The 20,911-nt window shown below is 37.1% G+C and overlaps 1 protein-coding gene across 5 annotated transcripts in view; it reads right to left on the minus strand.

Annotated features, from left to right (window-relative positions):
- Positions 1–20,911, minus strand: part of LOC143022121 (nuclear valosin-containing protein-like) — a 170,363-nt gene that overhangs the window by 28,436 nt on the left and 121,016 nt on the right. For all 5 annotated transcript variants that reach the window (XM_076180131.1, XM_076180130.1, XM_076180134.1 and 2 more), the window contains 2 exons: positions 5,670–5,837; positions 1,791–1,913 (listed from right to left, as the gene is read on the minus strand). In XM_076180131.1, coding sequence (XP_076036246.1) covers positions 1,791–1,913; positions 5,670–5,837 — 291 coding nt within the window. The remainder of the gene's footprint in view (positions 1–1,790; positions 1,914–5,669; positions 5,838–20,911) is intronic.

Below are 20,911 nucleotides of genomic sequence, written 5' to 3' on the forward strand. Positions count from 1 at the left end.
TATGTTTGTGATGTGTTTGAAATGACATGGATGTATTGCATGTTACACCAAGAATTTTCAGTGTGTGTATTTACCTAGTTGTATTTTGCGGGAAGGGGAGCTATGCTTGTGGTGTCCCGCCATTGTATCTCGCAGTGTCTAGTTTGCTTTTAAACTCATGAATGGTTCCAGTTTTCTTAATTTTTTATGTGGTACTTTGTTGAAGGCTTTTCATAAGTCTAGGAAAGCACAATCAGCCCATCTGTCCCTTTCTTGTATTATATCTATTAGACTTGAGTAGAAACAAATCATATTTGTGGCACACGATCTTCCCTGTCTAAATCCAAATTGTCTCGGGTTTAGTATATATTCTTCCAGATGTTTTATCCATCTGTTCTTAATAACTTTTTCACAAATTTTGGTTACAGTGCTAATAAGGGAAATTGGTTTGTAATTTGTGTGTCTGTTTTTTCTTCTGACAGGTAATCCTTTAGTTTATTTAGTCCTGAGGTCAATCTATGTTTGTATAAGCCACTTTTAATTTTTTTCCTTCTCCATCTCATTTCCTGTTCCTTTCATTTCCCTTACCTGAATATACCATTTTCTCAGCCTCATGTCTAACACTCTCCAGTAGAACTTGTTTTTTGATCTCTGTTCTTTCACATTTTTTTATTTAGCTTCACTTCTTAAGTGTCTTCTCTCTCCTACAACATTCATTTCTCTTTTTATCCATATATTTTTGCTGACTTTCCTGATTTTGCTAATGTGTCTTCTGCTATTATTTGCGACCTTAATTTTATCTTTAGAGGTTGATTTCTTTATTTAGTGTACTGTCCCATCCTATACACTTCATCTATTTCCTTTTCTATTTCTTGATTTCTGTCTTGTACCTCTTTTAGAATTGTTCTTGCTATTTCTTTCTCTTATTTTTCTCTCAAGTAGTCCATATACAATACACTTTTTTTATTGACTGTATCTCTAACACAATTTGCTTTTTCATTACTTGAATAATTGTCTTGCATTCTCCTGCATTTGTTGTTGTACTATTTCTTTAAAAGCTATCTTGTTAGTTTCTTGGTTTTCTTTTCCTTCTTTTTTAATCTTTAGCAAATTCTCTTCTCCTAAATTATTTTCAATTTTTTTTTTCAGACTTTGCCTGTATTTTGTCATTTACCTTTTTTAAAGTCTCACTATTGGTGGTATCTTTGTTTTTCATCCTTTTATTTTCATATTTTATCTCAATTAGTTATTTTTTTAATTCACTTAGCTCATTATTCATTTCACCATTTTTTTTAATCACACAACTCTTTGTTTACTTCGAGGTATTCCTTTCTTAGATTTACAATCTCTTTCTTTAGATCTATGATTTCTTTATCCCATGAACTCATCTCTTTTTCTATGTCTATGATTCGACTTAATTTTTCTCTCTCGTACTTGCCAAATCCAGAAAAAGGTTCATCACTTATTTTCTGGAACCTCCTTGGAGTTTCAAGGGCTCTTTTTACATTAAGCTTCTCTATTTATGCATACAGGGACAAGTAAAGACAGCTGCCATGTAAATGAAGTGGTGGGGGTCCTCTGTAGATATGCATTACTTCTGACCTGGGTTGGACAGGGGCTAAAGATGATATTTCATACAGAAGGAGCTGTGATGAGAGCAATACAAATAGGGAACAGTTGGGAGTGGGATGGGTGGTGGGATGCATGTCTTGACTTGCTACCTCCCATTTAACAAGAAAATCTTTGGTACACACAACAGATAGAATTATATAGTACTGCATACATTTGTAAATGTCAAACCTTGAACCCACCTCTGCTCCTTTAGTTCTGACTGGACACAAAGAATCAAATTCATCAAAGAAAATGACACATGGAGCAACACTGGCTGCTTTGTGGAAAACTTCACGCACTGCTCTTTCACTTTCACCCTGGTACTGAAAAATAAAAATAAAATAAAATAAATAATAATAATAATAATAAATAAATAAACATATACATATGCATGTGTGTACTTATCTAATTATAATATACAGGAAAGGAGCAATGCTTGTGGGGTCCTAACTCATACTCTCCAATTATCATACTTAACTTCAAATTTATGTAAGATTCCAACTTCAACTATATCTCCTTATTCTCTAGTTATCATAAAGGATTACAAAGGATTACAAAAGCGGAGCATGCCAACAGGAGACCTTTTGGTCTATATTTAGGTCAGGTGCGTGAAAAAAATAATGATAAATGAATAAATAAAAACTATAATAATGTAAAAAATAAATAAAATACACAAATAAATGCATATAGTTCATTAAGAAACAGGTAAATAGTAAATTACAATAAATTGACATATAACTAATAATAAATGAGAATCATGCAAATAATAATAAACAGACAAATGACAACAAAACAAATATAAAATAAATGATAGTCATTACAGCATCTTCCTTAGGTGTTTATCTAATTGATTCTTAAAGCTTTGAACTGAACTACATTGCACTGCCTCTGCAGGAAGTTTATTCCATTCATTAACTACACGGTTGGCAAAGTTGTTTCTACCCATTTCCAAATTAAATCTATTTCCAGACAGTTTGAAACCATTGTTTCTTGTCGCATTCTCATTCAGGTTGAAAATTTTGTCACTTTTGATGTTGTCAATTCCTTTTAAAATCTTAAAGACCTGTATCAAGTCACCTCTGAGTCTATGCTTTTTTAAGGAAAACAGATTCATATGTTTTAGTCGATTTTTGTATGATTTATTTTTGATATTTGGAATCAGTTTTGTGGCTCGCCGTTGTACTTTTTCCAGTCTGTCAATGTCTTTAATGAGATTCGGTGACCATATGGAAACAGCATATTCCAAATGTGGACGAACTAACGATTTATATAGCTTGTTAATGAGTGATGGACTTTTGAAATCAAAAGATCGCGCAATCAGTCCCAGAAATACACTGCTTGGATGATTTGAGGTCGTTACTGATAATTACGCAGAGATCTTTTTCACTATCCACTTTTGTTAACGAATTTCCAAATAACTTGTAATCGTACTTACTGTTATTCTCTCTTTCACCCGTGAATTTTGATAACCATAGAAAATGTGATGAAGACAGTTTAGAGAGTATGTCATTATGCAGGGGCAACTACAATAAATATAATCAAGATGCCGATATGGCAGCCTCGCATATCCACTTCCTCCTCATGCCGCCTACGTATGCGGCACCGTATGGAAGGGGTTAAAGGAGAGAGGCTTGAGGAAGTGGATAGCTTAAGGTATTTGGGGTTGCATATGGTAGGAAACAGAGTGGAGGTGGTGGTTAAACTGTAGACTGAGAGAAGTGAGTAAATGCCTTGGGGGACTAGAAAGTGGAGAAATAATTATTTGCAAATGGATGCAAAGGGGTGATTGTGGCAATGGCACTGTATGGGCCTGAGACTTGGAATGTAAGAAATGCAGAGAGGAAAACTTTAAATGTGTTTGAGATGAAATATCTGAGAAGTATGGTAGGGATTACTAAACTGGATAGTGAGAAATGAAGAGAAGAGCTACGGTTGAAATGGAGATAACAGATAGGGTGAATGAAAGAATTTTGGGATGGCTTGGACACATGAAAAGAATGAGAAATTGGACACATGAAAAGAATGAGAAAAGTAAGATTAGTAAAAGAGGCATGCAAAGCAGAGGTGGATGGAGTGAACTTAAGGGGATGACTGAGGATAAAATGGATGGATGGAATGAAAGGGGTGTTGATCAAAAGAAGAAGACAGGAGACAGGGGCAAGTGGAGAATGGCTATGTATAGGTGATACTATGATGCAAGGAAGGGAGGGGGTGGGGTGTGTGGGGAGGTAGGGAATGATTATGTATGAAAGATATTTTGATGCAGTCCCAAGGGATTTCTCCCAGTCTTCTCTATTTTCAGCATGAGGGGACAGAGGGGGGGGGGGTGTGCCAATTAGATGACGTGGCCTTGTGGATGTACTCTGTCTTGCTACATTCCTTCTGATCCAGCACAGTGGGTGAAATACAGGGATGACCCTTCATCCATGAGGGTGGTGGATGGGAGTGGAATGGTGAAAGTTAAATGGATAAGGAAAAGGTCCTTAATATATAGATAATTACTGGTTTGACAGAATTTTTATAATAAAAATATGTGGCAGGAAGTGAAGAGAGTGATGGGGTGAGTCTGGTAGAGAGGAAATGGTAAAAGGTGCACAGAGGCAGATGTTGCATGAAGTAAAGTCAGTAAAGGGAAGATGGGTGAAGTTCTTCTGGAGTTTGTTGAATGTGAGGTTTGGAAGGTTTTGATTGTGGCAGTGGAATATGCAAAGAAAATGAAGGTGATGGTGTTGATCCATAATCATTCACTTTCTAGTTGACTACTTTGGCTCAATATTTTACACACAATGTCAAAAGGCCCTTTCCCCCTTATAAGGGGGGTGGTCAGTCAAGGCATGCACCCATTCCTTAGCCATCCAACACCCACTTGTTGTCCCCCTCATCTTAGCTCATTGTGGATGAAGGGCCATCCCTGTTCCCTGCTCACTGTTTGGATCACAGGCACTGCAGTAAGATATAGCCCCACAGCAGGTTCCAATGACCAAAAGTAGTTTAACCCCACCACTTAATTACATGGCAACCCTCCCCTCTCAGCCATTCATGAATTTACAAAACAGACAAAAAGAAAACCCTTTGGGCCTCATCACTTTATCATCCATTCAGAAAGTCTCCACTCAGTCACTCGCACCTTTCTTTTGCCTCCTCCCTTCCCTCCACTCAAAGTATCTTTCATCCCCCATCCATCCAAACTATTCTTCTTCATCCCCTAAAGTTCACTCCATTCACCTCTGCCTTCCACACTCTTTTTGCTAGCCTTTCTTCACTTGGCATTTCCATATGCTCAAGCTATCCCAGTATTCTTTGATCAACCCTACCTGCCAGCTCTCCACCCCAAATCTGCCTCAACTCATTTCTCACTCTATCCATCTGTACCCTTATAGGGTAAGTAGACAGCCAAGGCATGCACCTACTCCCTTCCACCACCCATTGTTTCCCTCTCACCTTAGTTCTTGAAAGGATGAAGGGCCTTTCTACCTCTCTTAAATTCCAAGTCTCTGCTCACAATCACCCATCCATACAGCCTTTTCTTTGTATTAATCCCCAAATTACTATTTCTCATGAGACTTTTCATTCTGCCAAGACATTTACTTGTTTCCCCTACTCTATAATTGACCTCCACCTCCACACCTGAAATCCCTGCTACATGTGAACCTGAATACTTACAACTCCCCAATTTCTCTAACCATTCTCCTTTTAGACTTGCTTCAAGTTAATGCCACCCTCTCCCCAAGTACATCTCATCACTCATGGAGCAGACAAGAACATCCCTTAAGGCTGCATCATTTCTTCATCCATTTGCAATCACTCCATTCAATCCTGTCTTTTGCACTCTCTCTTCCTTATTAACAGACCTTCTATAACTGCAATAATAGACTTTTGATGTTAGATGATGACTAATTTCAGTAGCTTCACAATTCATTGATAGTCATTACTTTTTATACATCAATGTCAAAACATATCCATCAGAAATGACAAAAAGTAATGAAGCAAGTTGTAATCCTTTAAAAACAACACTAATGCATTCTATCAGTCATGGTGCTCTGAGAATTAAAGACAAAATTGAAATGAACATGTCCTACCATATTGAGAAGTTCAGGTCCCATCACAGGTAAGAGATTGATTCCAGCTTCATTAGCCACAGCCTTTGCCAGCAGAGTTTTGCCACAACCTGGAGGTCCCCACATTAGGATACCATTAGGTCTTCTTGCTCCATATTCTTCATGTAATTTGGCAAATCTTATTGGTTCCTGCACAAGCATAGAATGTTATTATATGTTAATACTGTTTGTACAGATATCCTTCCTGTAAAATAAACAAGTTTGTGTGAAGCAGGCGCATTGATTCATCTGGATCATCTCCATTATATGGGGAAAGGGCCTACAATATGTAAGATATACAGACGCTCCTCTACTTACGTTCATTTGTTTTACGTTTTTTCGATTTTACGTTTGAACTGACGGTAAAAAAAAAAATTTAAATTTTTTTTTTTGAGTGAATTTTTTAGTTTACCGCGCTCTCCATAGTTCAAACGATACTTGCGCACGACGCTGCATCCATTGTTTACATTGCGCAGACGACAAACTGAACATGCCTTGCCTCCTCCTCCACCATCTCAATTTATGTTGCTTGAATTTAATCTATTTGAAATTAATGTTATTATTTTACAATGTTATGTGTTTAATTAATGATTTAGGGGTGTTTTATAAGATACGGTAATAGAATTTACCGATGTATAGTACAGTAACAACTTACGTTAATTTTCAACTTACGTTCGGCCGTTCGGAACGTAACTAAAACGTAAGTTGAGGAGCGTCTGTATTAATTTACCTATATGGTGGAATGATATTGGAGAGATGTTGGAAAAAAAATTATGAAAGAGAACTAATGATAGCAAACACACTGCTAAAGAAGATAAAGATATGTGTGCCAGCATGGTTGGTGGGAGGGTACTTAAAGACAGCTTTGATAGATTATGCAGTGATGCCCAAAGGGATGATTGGAAGAATTCTGAAAGTGAATGTGTTCAGAGGAGAGAGCAATAGAATATTTGATCAATATCTGAAGGGAAATTGAGAGTGGAGGTTAAGGGACTGTCAGGTTGCTTTATAAGGGAGCATGTCCTAAAACTTTTTAAATCTCTTTAATGAACTTAGGTATAATTACCATTTAAATTTGTCTATAATTCCCCAGGGTATTGTGTTCCTCACATGTATATATAAAGTGTAGTGAAGATATAGTGAAGATATAGTGAAGCTGTAATTAATCATATGGAAATCCTTCCATATAAGCTTGGTATATAATGAAAGCTTAGATTCTGGGGAATATAAGTTATACTGTACATTTGACCAAACTCATACCTCTGATTTTTTGTGAATTTTCTTTTCTGAACATTTCAAAGGTGCTGCAAAATTCAGGTTTCATAGATAAATTTTTTTTTAATAAAATAAAATCTTTTATGTTATCTTTCAAATGAAACAAAAATGACAAAAATCCTTCAAGAACAACCGAAGATATTACAACAAAAAGAACAAAAACATTAAATGTACATGAGAAGGCATTTAAATTTTGCGCGACATTTTTAAAAGGCCCCAGCCCCATAGTCCCTGCTTTTGGTCACTTTACCACTTTTACTTTTCACTTTTTTCTCCCCCTCTCGTTTCTTGTCTCTTCTTTCGAGGGCAGACTTATGAATATGGGTGTAGGGTTCCCCAAGAAGAGGAACAACAAATGCTTCTTTATAGCCAAATACCTCTATAAACACAATTCCGTAGCAAAAAACGAAATAGCTATAGAAAAAATTGACGCTATTTCAATAAACAGAATGTTTACGCAATGGGGTTGCCAGAGGTTGCCAATATTTTATCTATTTTATTCTGTATAAAAAAATAGAAACGAAATACAGCTCTATGACTTTGTAGGAGTGTTGCCAACATCATAGAGATTCTTTTTAAATGTTTTCCTAAAATTCGTTCATGTACCAGATTTTTTTGAATAATTGCCCTTAAATAGAAAAAGAAGAAAAGAAAAGGAGGCAAGTGGTGAAAACAAGCAAGATGAAAAGGGGGAAAGAGAAAGAATACCAGTCAAAACTGAAAGAGCCATGGAATATAGTGAAATATAAATGAGAAATGGAAGTGAAAGAAATACCAAGTTGTAGTTGTTGTCCCCTAAACTGTCTGGTCAAGGGGTCCTGCCTCCCTGAGGAATGCTTTGGCTGGAATGGGTTTTTCCCATAAATCACCTATAGAGTGTATACTGTGTTGGTGTGCGTGATTATGTACAATGCAGTCTTTCATAATGTGTTGTATAGTATGGGGTGAAGTGTTGCATCCTGGACAGTTATCTGCAATGCGGTCATCCAGCCTCTTCTGGTAGCTTAGAAGGGCTGGATGGTGGCCACATCACAGTCTGGCCAGGTGGACTCTGTCCTTACGGGGGTGAGAGGATTCGGAGGGATGGATATCAGGAGGTCTGGCATGCAGCAATGTGTTGTCCTTCTGTTTGTTGATGGAGCAGTGAGTGATATCATTATGGATATGCTTCTGGAGGCTGGTGTCTGGTGGTTGTTGTAAGAAGCTGGTAGATTGAGATAGACAAGTAGGTAGATAGAGGGGTAGGTGGCGAGAAATTCATTTTACGACTTGGATGTTTTGAAACAATGGCCGCTAAGAAGTTGCAGAGTTGCATATTCTCGCTCACCGTCCAGTGTTTGCAAATACAAGCTAGGGTATTGATAGAGGTGCTAATGTTGCGAAATGTTAACACTATGCCACTTCGTTTCATGACAAGAGTGCTTGTGTAAGCAGTATTGCTTGATACAGTATAACAGCCTTTCTGATTGGAGAGAAGGGTGTAGGAGGAGAGAAATTACTGGTACACGGAGGTAAAGACACACCCTTAAAGGGTGGCACTTATTTGTAATGTTCAAAGTTACTGGATGAATTAAATAGTGACGTTGAAGCAGACTTGGCTTGGTGGGTGTAAGAGGATCCCAGGTGGGAATCCTCTGGTGTACCTAAGACCATACGTTGTACCAGAATTCATGAAGAAAATGAAGAAAAGTTTAAGTTCAATTTAATTCACCTTCGTTACTGAGTAATGGAACTTGACTAAAAGCATATGTTACGAAAGAGGCATGGGGCCTACTGATGAACAACCTACAATACTAAAATTATAAAAAGAAAGTGAAGAAAGTTATAAGTGAATGAAGAATCACTATATCACAGAAGGGAACTGAGTGTTGGTAGCAACAGAAATAACAGTGGTGGCACGAGGGATGAACCTCCTCCGAAGTGATTAAACAAGACGAGTTAAAAGTGAACAGGTACACCAATTGACTTTGAAAACAGTGCACGCAAACAAAACCACGCAGTGTACAACTACAACCAAGTGTATGTTAATTTCAAGGGCGAGGGACAAGGAGTATTCATACTACGAGTGGAACAAGGCAAACTTCAAGGCGATCAACTACAAAGCAGCAGTGAATAATAATTGATGAGGAACGACGAGGTTGACGTACGTAAGGAATACTACGTGAAGGCAGTCAAGTCAAATCAACTTACTGAAGGTATGAATTACACAAATAACACATTACTTATCCATGAGGTTCATAAATATAAACATTCCCAAAATTCACCGGTAATGAAAACATATTAGGAGTTAATAAGTTTCTTAACATGATAGATACCTTAATTGTAAGCAAAAATATAACAGATGAAAAAAGAAAAATATAAATTTTAAAAGAGAATGTAGATCCTAAGAGAAGTACAGCTAGGTTTATCATAAACTTTCAGCAAATGGAAGATATCAACATATATGAAGATTATAAAAAACTCTGCATTAAACATTTTATGTCAAAGTGTGATCAGGATCCTATCAGGTCTTTGGTTAGAATGATCAAAGAAGTTAGAACAAGTGAATCAGACACAAAATACTTAGCAAGATTAGATAGATGGTCAAAAGACATAAATTCTATCTTGAAAGATTCAGATTGGATAACAGATCTACTGACAAAATGAAAGTTTCTCAGATAATAAAATTAATCACATTTGGCTTAACCACTTCACTACGGGACTTAAATCTCGCGGGCAGCAGCCAATGCCAGCCGTACGACGTGTCGTAATAATACTCGTATCATAAAATATAGTCACGGCTTATATCGATCATTCTCTCTTTCACCCGTGAATTTTGAAAACCACAGAGAATGGGATTAAGAGCAGATTAGAGAGAATGTAAAAACACAGGGGCGACTACAATAAATATAATCAAGACGGCGATATGGCAGCGTCGCGAATCCACTTGCTCCTCATGACGCCTACGTGTGCGGCACCGTATGGAAGGGGTTAACAAAAAACTGATGACTTAACGTCAGAAAAGCTGTATAAAGATCTCAAGTCAACTATGAATTTAGGGTAGATTATCTTCTTCAAGGGCACAGTGAGACCATAATCCTAAATCCCTATGTGATGACAGTGGGACAACAGAAACTAGGAACTCTAGAAGTGAGTATAAGAAAAGAGAATTTGGACATAGTTAGAAGCACATCAAAGGATACTAGAATTGTATGTTACACTTGTGATAATTGGGGGCATAAAGCACAAGACTGTTATTATGGAACTATTTGTAGAAATTGCAAATATGAGGGTCATAATGAATATATTTGTGGAAACCGTCCTTTCTGTATCATCTAAAGATAGGGCATAGATCACATAAATGTAGAAATTTTCGTATGCACCATGAAACAAGAGGAAAACCCCCAGACACAGAATAAACCAATATTACAAAAATCCCCATATATATACAAATAGACAGTATTGTGTTAAGGATAAGAGTGATAGAAAGGTGAAAACTCCAACATCAAAGATAGTTATAAAATGACTATTACAATTGGAAGGACTTCTGTAGGACCTCTCATTGCCGGTAAAGTGTTCAATAAACCTATTCAAATATTTATTGATACAGGATCTGTAGTTAATGTTATAACTAGTAGTTTTAAACCAGTTGAAACCAGGAGTGAAAATCTTGGAACCAATCTATTACTCACTGCAAGGAGTAACTGGAAATCAGTTAAAAACATTAGTTAAGGTTGATCTAGAAGTCATCTTACATACAAATGAACATTTGCAGATTCCAGTGATAGCTGTAGAAGAATCTGTTTTTCCAGGAGATTTATTGATAGGATTTGTGACTATGAGAAAAGAGAACATGGTCATATGTCCTGCTGATTTAGGGATCTTAGTGAAATCACAGGTAATCCAGACTTAAGACCAGTGACAGGAATCAAAGAATCCCAAGAGACAGATAAGAAAGGTAACATTTTTATCTTAGATAACGAGGCCGAGCAGTCCAGACCAACAGAAAGTAAAGCCACATATAGTGAACCCAACTCAGATGTTCAAGAAATGCCAGAAGTTACTAATTCATCAACTACAAATGAAGCCTTGCAAATTGTGGATGGTGGTGTGATAAAGTCGACATTATTACACTACAAAGCAATTAACAGGGTAGTGGTGCAGTTGATAGGAGTCACTGTAGACTGAAATTTTAAACATCCCAGAATAAATTAGATTAAAGGGTTTGAAATTTGACTCAGGGATTTATAAGTCAAATAAGAACATGGTAGAAATATCAATGATTAATACTTTCAATAAAGATATAGTCTTAAGGAAAGGTACACAACTAGGATGTTTTCAGGTGTGTACAATACCCATTATGATTTTAAATGAGAGTACTGAGGAGGTGGAATTACCAATTTCATCAATCTGTTCAGTTCAGGAAGAAACAGAGTTGAGAAAGAAATACAAGAATCAACTAGAACCTACTAGTTGCCCTGAGTTGGATGAAAGCTTAGTTGCTTTGCTTTTGAATCACAATAAAACAATTGCTTTGCTGGTGGATGCCTTAGGCTAAACACTTGTTTTAAAACATCAGATTAAATTAAAACAGGGACTCAGCCTATCTATATTCCTGCCTACAGAGTTCCTCACTCTAAACTAGCAATTGTAGACAAATTGATCACTGAAATGTTATCACAGGATATTATTGAACATAGTAAAAGTGAGTGGAACTTCCCTTTGATTCTGGTGCCAAAATCAGATTGTACTATGCACCCAGTTATTCATTATAGAGAACTGAATAAGCACACCATACATGACAGGTTACTATTACCAGTGATAGGGGACATTCTTAGAAGTTTGGGAACTGAGAATAGATATTTTAGCACTATAGATATCAAATCTACTTTTTGGCAAATAGAGTTGCATGAAGACTCACGAGAATTCACAGTATTTTCTACTCCAACGGGACATTATGAGTTCAAATGAATGCCATTTGGGTTATGTAATAGTCCATTAACTTACATGAGATTAATGAGTACAGTTTTAGATGGGTTGTTAGGAAACACTGCTAGAGTATTTCTAGATGATGATTTTTTAATAGTCTCCCAGACAGCAGCTGAGCACTTTAAGAAATTAGATTTGATATTCTCAAGACTAATTGAAGCAGGATTGAAAATGAAACTTGAAAAATGTAAGTTCTTGCAGGGCAGTGTTATTTATTTGGGACATAAGATTGACAGGCATGGACTCAGTACAGTGAATGCAAAGGTTGAACCAGTAAAGAATTTTCCAGTTCCAAACAATGTAGAAAAACTTTAGAAGTTTCTTGGGATTGACAGGATATTATAGAAAAGTTATTCAACGATATGCTGACATTGCTAATCCATTAAGTTCTTTGTTGAGGAAGGATTCAAAGTTCATGTGGGGACCTGCACAACAGCAAGCTTTTGACAAGTTGAAAGATGAACTCACGAGTTCTCCAGTTTTAATATTTCCAGACTATGATAAAGAATTCATTCTTTATACTGATGCATCTGACATAGGGTTAGGAGGTATACTTATGCAAGAGAGAAATGGAACTTTGAAACCAACAGCTTACACATCAAGACTTTCAAGACTTTGTAATAGTGCAGAGAGAAACTACTCTATAACAGAAAGAGAAAATTTAGCAGTGATATATTCATTAGAAAGTTTTAGAGATATGATACTGGGATATCCAATCAGAATGTGGACTGATCATACAGCTATTCAGAACTTGTTTGAGCATAATAATCTTGGGGGTAGACTAGCTAGATGGTTTGCAGTACTTCAGTGCTTTGAAATTAAATTTGAATATATTCTGGGTAGAAAGCATATTGCAGCAGATGCACTTTCTAGATACATTTGCCAATGAACGACAGGGTTGATTAATTTTGTTTGTAGTATAGATGAGTTAGTAGCCTTAGATGAGGAAATGCTAATAAGAGAACAGAGGGATGATAAGACATGTGATTCATTAGCCAAGTATTTGATGAACCCAAGAGGAAATCCTCCAAAACTACCAAAAGGGTATAAGATAGAGGAATTTCATTTGACTATTGGACTTTTGTAGAGAAAAAACAGTTGTAAGTGGGAAAGATATTTCTAGAGGCCCAATAAATCAGTTGGTAATACCACTAACTCTTGTAAAAGAGATATTGAAGTTACTTCATGATAGTGATTGTAGTTCAGGGAGAGATAAAACTACTTTTGACCAGGTATGAAGAAAGATATATATGATCATATAGAAAATTGTTTGAAATGTGTTATGGTGAAAGGAAATATACCAAAACCTGCTTGTATGTTATCATATCCATTCCACAGAAACCTTGGGAAAGAGTACACATAGATACATTAGAGTTACCTATGTCTGAGAAGGGATATAAATATGTATTTGTTGCCAATGATTATTTTTCAAGATTTTGTATTTTACAACCCATTCCAAATAAGAAAGCTGAAACTATTGCTTCAGTAATCTATGATCAGATAATCTGTAATTTCATTACACCTAAGATCTTATTTTCAGATAATGGAACTGAATTTATTAACAAAATCTTGGAAAATTTATGTAGTTTATTCAAGGGGCTGTCGCGATGAATTTCCGAAAAAAAAAAAAATTTCCTTGTCATCTAGTGGCCTTTGGCAAGCCAGTCCTGAAATATTTCAGCGGAATACCAAAAAATAAAGGAGTTATGGCTATTTTTCTGACCCCCCCCATTTCCCAGTACACCTTCGCTGCACATATGTTTGACTAAGTTATTTCATCGCAATAAAAATGGCACAAATGCGATGTATTTTGTTATTCACTAATATAGACTAGCTGGAAACTTGTCCTACACGTGGGGATAGCACTTCACACTTGTGAGTAAACTGAGAGAATTATTGTGAGTAGGCGGAGAAAGCGAATTGTCGCTCCTTGGAGAACTTTTATTTACTTTTATTTGAAGCTATAATCATTTCAAGAATGCCTAAACATTCGAAGAAGAAACGTGTGTTTCATGAAAGAGCTAAGAAACTGAATCAAATTATTGAGAAAGAGTGTACTCATAGCAGTGCTGCTGCGCACGCCTGGGCTTGGCTACGCTGACCACGCATTATCGCACTCCTCTACCCCTCCATATCCTCTTTTCTCAAATGACGTCACTGCAAAAATCGAGCATGCATGACGTACCATCACGTCCCTCTTCAAATGAAACACTCCGAGTGCTTTTCGTCACAAGAGCGACTGTCATTGATCATAACTTTGGAAGGACACATAATCTTCTTTCTCACTTGGTTGGAGTCAATCCCATCATTACAAAAGCACTTGAGGAACAAGACAAAGACACAGAATGGAAAGGGACACCAAAGACCAGAAAAAGGAAGAGAAAAATATTGTTCAGCTTCGATTTCCAGCCGGGAGCTTTCTAGTAAGCGAACCTGTCAACAATGAGGGAGGTGGTGCCTCCTGAAACCCTTGCCTTCTGAGCTGCTAATACCTCGTAAAAGGGGGGACCAGGTACCAGCTACACTTTATAATAACATGTGAATGACATAGAATGCATGAAGATTGTCGCAGAGAAAAAAAATCTAAATGAAATATATAAAAAATGCAGGGAAATGTATTTTGAACTTCAAAGCTCAATATCTCAAAACTACCCTTTTCTCTACATTTTTTCTATCTTCTCCGTAACTACTTGGCCGATTTTAATGGGGTTTGGATCATTTGAAAGCTGAATAAATTCGCAAACTTTTTGTCACGGGGTTTTTATTTTTTTTTGTGACAGAAGTCAATATATTGTATATAAAAAAAAAATCTTTCTCCTAAACTAAGAGGAAATTCTAAAAACTGTACGATAATTTTTTAGGTATAGCTATAGAGCATAGTCAATGGATAAATGAGGAGATAGAAAGTTTGTAATTGGTCAAAAAACATTTTTTTATTAATAACTTCATTGTTTTTCAACCAAATGATATGAAAATTGGTGGTGAACATCTCCGTATATGTATATATAACATTAAAAATTCGCGAAATTCCGATCATAATTGACGAAGTTCGTTTTCGAGCGCGACGGCCCCCTCAAGATCAAGAAAGTAAATATTTTAGTGAATTATCCACAAAGTAATGGAGTTGTAGAGAGGTTAAATAAGAAAATTATTACATGTCTTAGAAGTATGATAAGTCCTCATAGTATAACTTGGGATACTTGGATTCCTTGTGTTAAATGTACTCTGAACAACCAAATTAACATAGCAACAGGTGAAACACCTAATTTTATTATTTTTGGGGAAGACACTCTTCCATATAAAATCTTGATTGCAGAGCAGAAACCTGTGTATAATATAGATTATATCTCAAATAGGATAAATACTTTTCAAAATATTCACCAAAGAGTTAGAGAACATTTGCAGTATTCACATGAGATGAAAAAGCAACAACACAAAATAGCACATAAACTAGAATTAAAAATAGGAAATTTAGTCATGGTTAAACTACATTCACCCTATAATAAACTTTCACCAAGGTACTCAGGTCCATATAAGGTAATTGATTCTGCAGGTGGAAATAAATACAAGATCTTACTGTTAGAAACTAGGGAAGAATTGATAGGCCATTTAGATTATATGAAGAAGGTTAGGTTACAATTCTATGATGAAGATAAATGCTGTGATACCCTATGTATAAATTTTAATGAACCATTAAAACCAGAAGAGTATAGGGAATACTTTAATAATATCTTAAGTGAATTGAATATTGATATTGATGTATTTTACAGATAAAATTATTTTGACCAAATGTATGTACTTTTGATGGGAGACCTAAACTACTGGAACTTGGTGTCAAGCAGAGATTCTACTTTGATCAAACATGAAGACCTTGGACCTGCTGTGGTCAGACTTGGAATTTTGCCAATACTTAAGGACAATTCACATAAGTACTGAACCCTTATTTTGTGAAGGGTTCAGTACCTAGATTAAAAAAAAATAAGTGTGTTTAACAAAAATTTAAATTCAAGAAGAGACACTTTACAATACTCTTTATAACTTTAATTGTATATTGCTCAACATTTTGAAGAGGGTAGTAGAAATAATTGGTCAGGACAACCAAGGGTAGCTACCGAGCCCTGTAAAAAGAACGATGACAAAGTTGATCCCAACACTTTCAAACCTGACATATGAACAAAGACTGGCCGAAATGGAATTGCCAACCCTGGAACAAAGAAGAGAATGAGGGGACCTACTAAGCATCTACAGAATTATGAAAGGAAAAGAATGCCTTGATGGAGAGGAGTTATTAAAGTAGGACAAAGGAAAAACAAGAAGACATGCAATGAAACTCAAAAAGGATAACTACAGAAGAGACCTGAAAAAGAACAGCTTCCCACACAGAGTGGAACAAATTGGATGAAGAAATAGTGTGTGCAAACACAATACAAGAATTTAAGAACAAACTTGATCTTGTGAGATACAAAAATGGGTCACCATGAGCATAGCTCCCCTTCCCGTATAATACAACTAGGTAAATACAATCTCATCTTATCATCCATTCCCAAATGTCTATTTCTCATTAAACTTTTTAATCCCCTAAGGCATTTTCTCGCTTCTTTCAATCTACATTTTACCTCCACCTCCACTGCTCCCTTTCTTGGCATATTTGCACCCAAGTATCTAAAACTATCCACTTCCTCCAGTCTCTCTCCCCCTAGTACTCACTTCCTGTCTGCTGCCACTTGTACATCTCATCACCTTACTTTTTTACCCACATCTTCAACTTTCTTCTTTTGCATACCTTCTCAAATTTTGTCACTAACTTCCTTAATCCCTCCTCTGATCCTGCCACAAGCACAGCATCATCAGCAAACAACAACTACCTTATCTCCCACTTTTCTTCATTTTCTTTAACCATCTCCAATCCCTGACCCACTATCCTTGCATTTACCTCTCGCACCACCCTATCCATGTATAAATTGAACAGCCAGGGTGACATAACACATCCCTGACGAAGTCCCACCTTTACCTCAAACCATTCACTCTCTCCATTTCTAATCCTAACACATGCTCTACTACTCTCATAAAAACTCTTAAGAACATATGAATGAAGGAGATTGCAAGAGACCATAAGGCCTACACTAGGCAGCTCCATATCCATCACCACCTGTCATCCCCATCCATAAAGTTGTCTAACTGTTTCTTAAAACAATTGATAGTTTCAGTGCTCACTACATGGTTACTAAGTCTATTCCATTCATTGACCACCCTATTAGTAAACATATTCTTGCCTATTTCCTTCTTAAATCTAAATTTGTCCAGTTTAAATCCTTTACTGCGAGTCCTGCCCTGTTGTTTTAATATGATGACCTTGTTTGCATCATCCTGCACTCTGTGTCTTTCCAGAGAGTGTAAGTTAAGATACCTAAGCCTCTCTTCGTAAGGCAAATTTCCGAGTCCATGTATCATTTTGGTCATTCGTCTTTGTACTGATTCTAGTGAATCGATGTCCATTCTATAGGGCAGAGACCAAAACTGTACCGCATAGTCAAGGATGGGTCTATCACTAAAGTTTGATAATTACCTCTGTACTTCTATTTGTTACCATCCTAGCAATGAAACCTAATGCTCTGTTAGCTTTATTCCAAGCACTAATGCACTGTTTCTTGGTTTTAAGGTCCAGACTCACTAGAACTCAGTTTTCTTTAATAGTGCATTATCTAAGCTGTATCTATTTTTGGGGTTGTGTAGCCCTACATTTAACACACTACACTTGGGGATATTGATGTTCATTTGCCATTTCAGCTCCTAAAAGCTTTTCTCCCACAGTGTCTTCCTGTCTACCCTGTCACAAGCCTTTTCCAAATCCATAAAAGCCCCAAAAACATCTTTACATTTTCCTTTTGAATATTTATCTCTGAGCACCATTCTCATTTTTCTTCCATGTAGGAAGTCCTCCATCCAATTCAATAGTTTTCCATGTATGCCTCCTGTTGTTTCCAGTTTATATAGTAATTTTCTGTGTGGTACCTTATCAAATGCCTTTTTTAAGTCCAGGAATGCACAGTCTGCCCAGCCATCCCTTTCTTGCAATATATCTATCAATCTTGAATAGAAACAAATTGAATTAGTGGTACATGATCTTCCTTGTCTGAATCCAAATTGCCTCGGGTTCACTATATTATTCTCCTCCAGATATTTTGTCCATCTATCTTTGATGATTCTCTCACAAATTTTGATTATTGTACTCATAAGGGACACCGGTCTATAATTTGTTGGGTCTTCCTTATTTCCCCCTTTATGTATTGGCACTATATTGGCATTTCTCCAGTCCTTTGGTAGTTTTCCTTCTTCGAGTGAGCATTCAATTATTTTGTATATTTTTCCTGTTAGTTTGTCTATACATTCCTTCAGTATCCAGTTTGCAACTCCGTCTGATCCATGTGATTTGTTAACATCAAGCTTTAGTATTTGATTCCTTATTTCATTCTGAGTAATGTTTAATTTCTTCAATGGAGGAAATCTTACTTTGATTCTTTGATCACAGCTTTGTAGATTTTTTTCCTCTTTGGTGAATACATATTTGAAAAGTTTGTTCATAATATCTTCTGTGTATTCTCTATTACCATGACATAATTTAAGTATTTCCAGCTTGCCATTTACATATCTATAAAATAATTTGGGTTGATCTTTACATATATCTATCATGTCCTTTTCATAATTTCTCTTTTCTTCTCTACATATTTTTACATATTCATTTCTTAGTTTGGTGTATTTGCTGCTTGTTATTGTGGCAATGTAGGATGCAGTCGATACTTTAGGGTCTATATAGGACGCCCCTATGGACCAGAGCCACACATCATTTTGTATATGATAGAGGAAAACTCTTCAGAGAAATTATGACACTTTTATACTATGACTGTCCCTCCGTTATGCTGTCCCCCAACCCCTTGCTGCTGTCCTGTACCATTTCTTTGAGTATTCATTTTCTGCTGAGGGGAATTCCCTGTGGTGGGGGAAAAGAATACTGCCACCAAGTATTTCCACTTGGATTGTAAGAGGTGAGAAGAAAGGGACGGGGAGTGGGACTAGGCATCCTTCTCCTTGTAGCCCCACAGGGGACATTCCTGAACGAAAAAGTAAAGGCATAAGCGGGTCTGGGAGTTTTTCAACCAGCACCCTAAGGTTTGGGTCTTTTAATGTGCATGGATGTGGTACAGATGAGAGTAAAAGGGAAGAGATAGGTAGTATGTTTGTGAGAAGAAAGATGGATGTGTGGGCTTTGAGTGAAACTAAGTTGAAAGGGAAGGGTGAGTATAGGTTTGGGAGTATAAGTGGGAGGTTATCAGGAATGAAAAGAGGGCAAGGGAGGGAAGGAGTGGCTATTCTAGTAAGTGAAGAGATAGGTAAACATGTAGTGGAGTGGAAGGAGGTTTCCTCAAGGATAATGTGGATGAAGGTGAAACTGGGAAAGGAGATGTGGGTCATTGTAAGTGCATATGGGTCTGGTAGTGAGAAGAGTGTGGAAGAAAGGGAGGCTTTTTGGATAGATTTAAATGAGTGCATAGGATTTAGGGAGAAATGTCAATGTAATAGTACTGGGAGACCCTAATGCTAGGGTAGGAAATGGTCCAATTGATGGAGTGGTTGGGAAATGTGGAGTTCCAGGAAAGAATCGTAGTGGAGAGTTGATGGTGGAAATGTGTCTAGAAAGAGTTGATGATAGCAAATACAGTGTTTCGGAAGAAAGTCAAGCATAAGTACACATGGGAGAGGGTGGTGGATGGAAGGGTGGTAGATAGAGCGTTGATGGATTATGTAGTGGTAAATAGGACTATGATAGGAAGAGTTAAGGATGTACATGTGCTAAGGGGAGAGGGTGGGGGAATATCAGATCATTTTTTGGTGGAAGGTAAGTTGAGAGTGGAGGATAGATGGAGAAAGAGGAAAGGGACAAAAGGTAGGGAGGTGCTTAGAGTGAACTCTTTAAATGAAAAGGAGTACAAAAAGAAGCTGAAGGAGGAGTGGGAGGGAGTGAAGGATAGAGTAGAGCTAGGTGTGGAGGAGGAATGGGGATGGTTCAAGGAGGGAGTCACAAAGTGTGCAAGGATGGTGTGTGGAACAAGAAGGACAGGAGGAAATAGAAGGAAGGGTAGTGAATGGTGGGATGAGGTAACAAAGAAGGTTGTAGAAGAGAAGAAGCGAGTTTTCACAGATTGGTTACAAAAGAGGACGAGGGAGTCATATGAGAAGTACAAAGACAAGAAAAGAGAAGTAAAGTAAAAGGTAAAGGAGGCAAAGAGGAGAGCAGATGTGAAGTGGGGTAGGAGTATGACAGAAAATTTTGAAAGTAATAAAAAGATGTTTTGGAAAGAAATTAAGAGAGGAAGAGGAGGTGAATCAAGTAGAGAAGAAAAGGTAAAGGTGCAGATGGAGAGATGATAATGGAAGAGAAGGCAGTAGGGGGAAGATGGGCAGAATATTTTAGGGAGTTGCTAAATGTGAAGGAGGATAGGGAGTGAAAGATAGCTGCAATGGGAAATGCTAAGAAAATGATTGTGATGAGTGATGAAAATGGAGGAGAAATAAGGAAGGATGAAGTGAAGGCAGTTGTTAAGATGATGAAAGGCACCTGGTCTGGATGGATGCCATGCAGAATGTCTAAAAAAAGCAGTTACAATGATGGTGGACTGGCTGGTGAGGTTATCTAATGTTTGCTGGAGAGAGGGTAGAGTGCCGGAGGACTGGAGGAGTGCCTGTATAGTTCCACTTTACAAGGGAAAAGGGGACAAGTGTGAATGTAGTAGTTTCAGAGGGATTAGCTTGTTAAGTGTAGTTGGGAAGGCTTATGGGAGGATCTTGATTGAGAGGATTAGGAGAGGAACAGAAGGAGTAATTGGTGAGGAACAGTGTGGATTTAGGATGGGTAGAGGTTGTGTAGATCAGATCTTTGTGGTAAGACAGATATGTGAGAAAGCTATAGGAATGGGGAAGGATGT

This window comes from Oratosquilla oratoria, chromosome 43, assembly GCF_046742065.1.
Source record: "Oratosquilla oratoria isolate Oo_2021 chromosome 43, ASM4674206v1, whole genome shotgun sequence".
NCBI classification, from domain to species: domain Eukaryota; kingdom Metazoa; phylum Arthropoda; class Malacostraca; order Stomatopoda; family Squillidae; genus Oratosquilla; species Oratosquilla oratoria.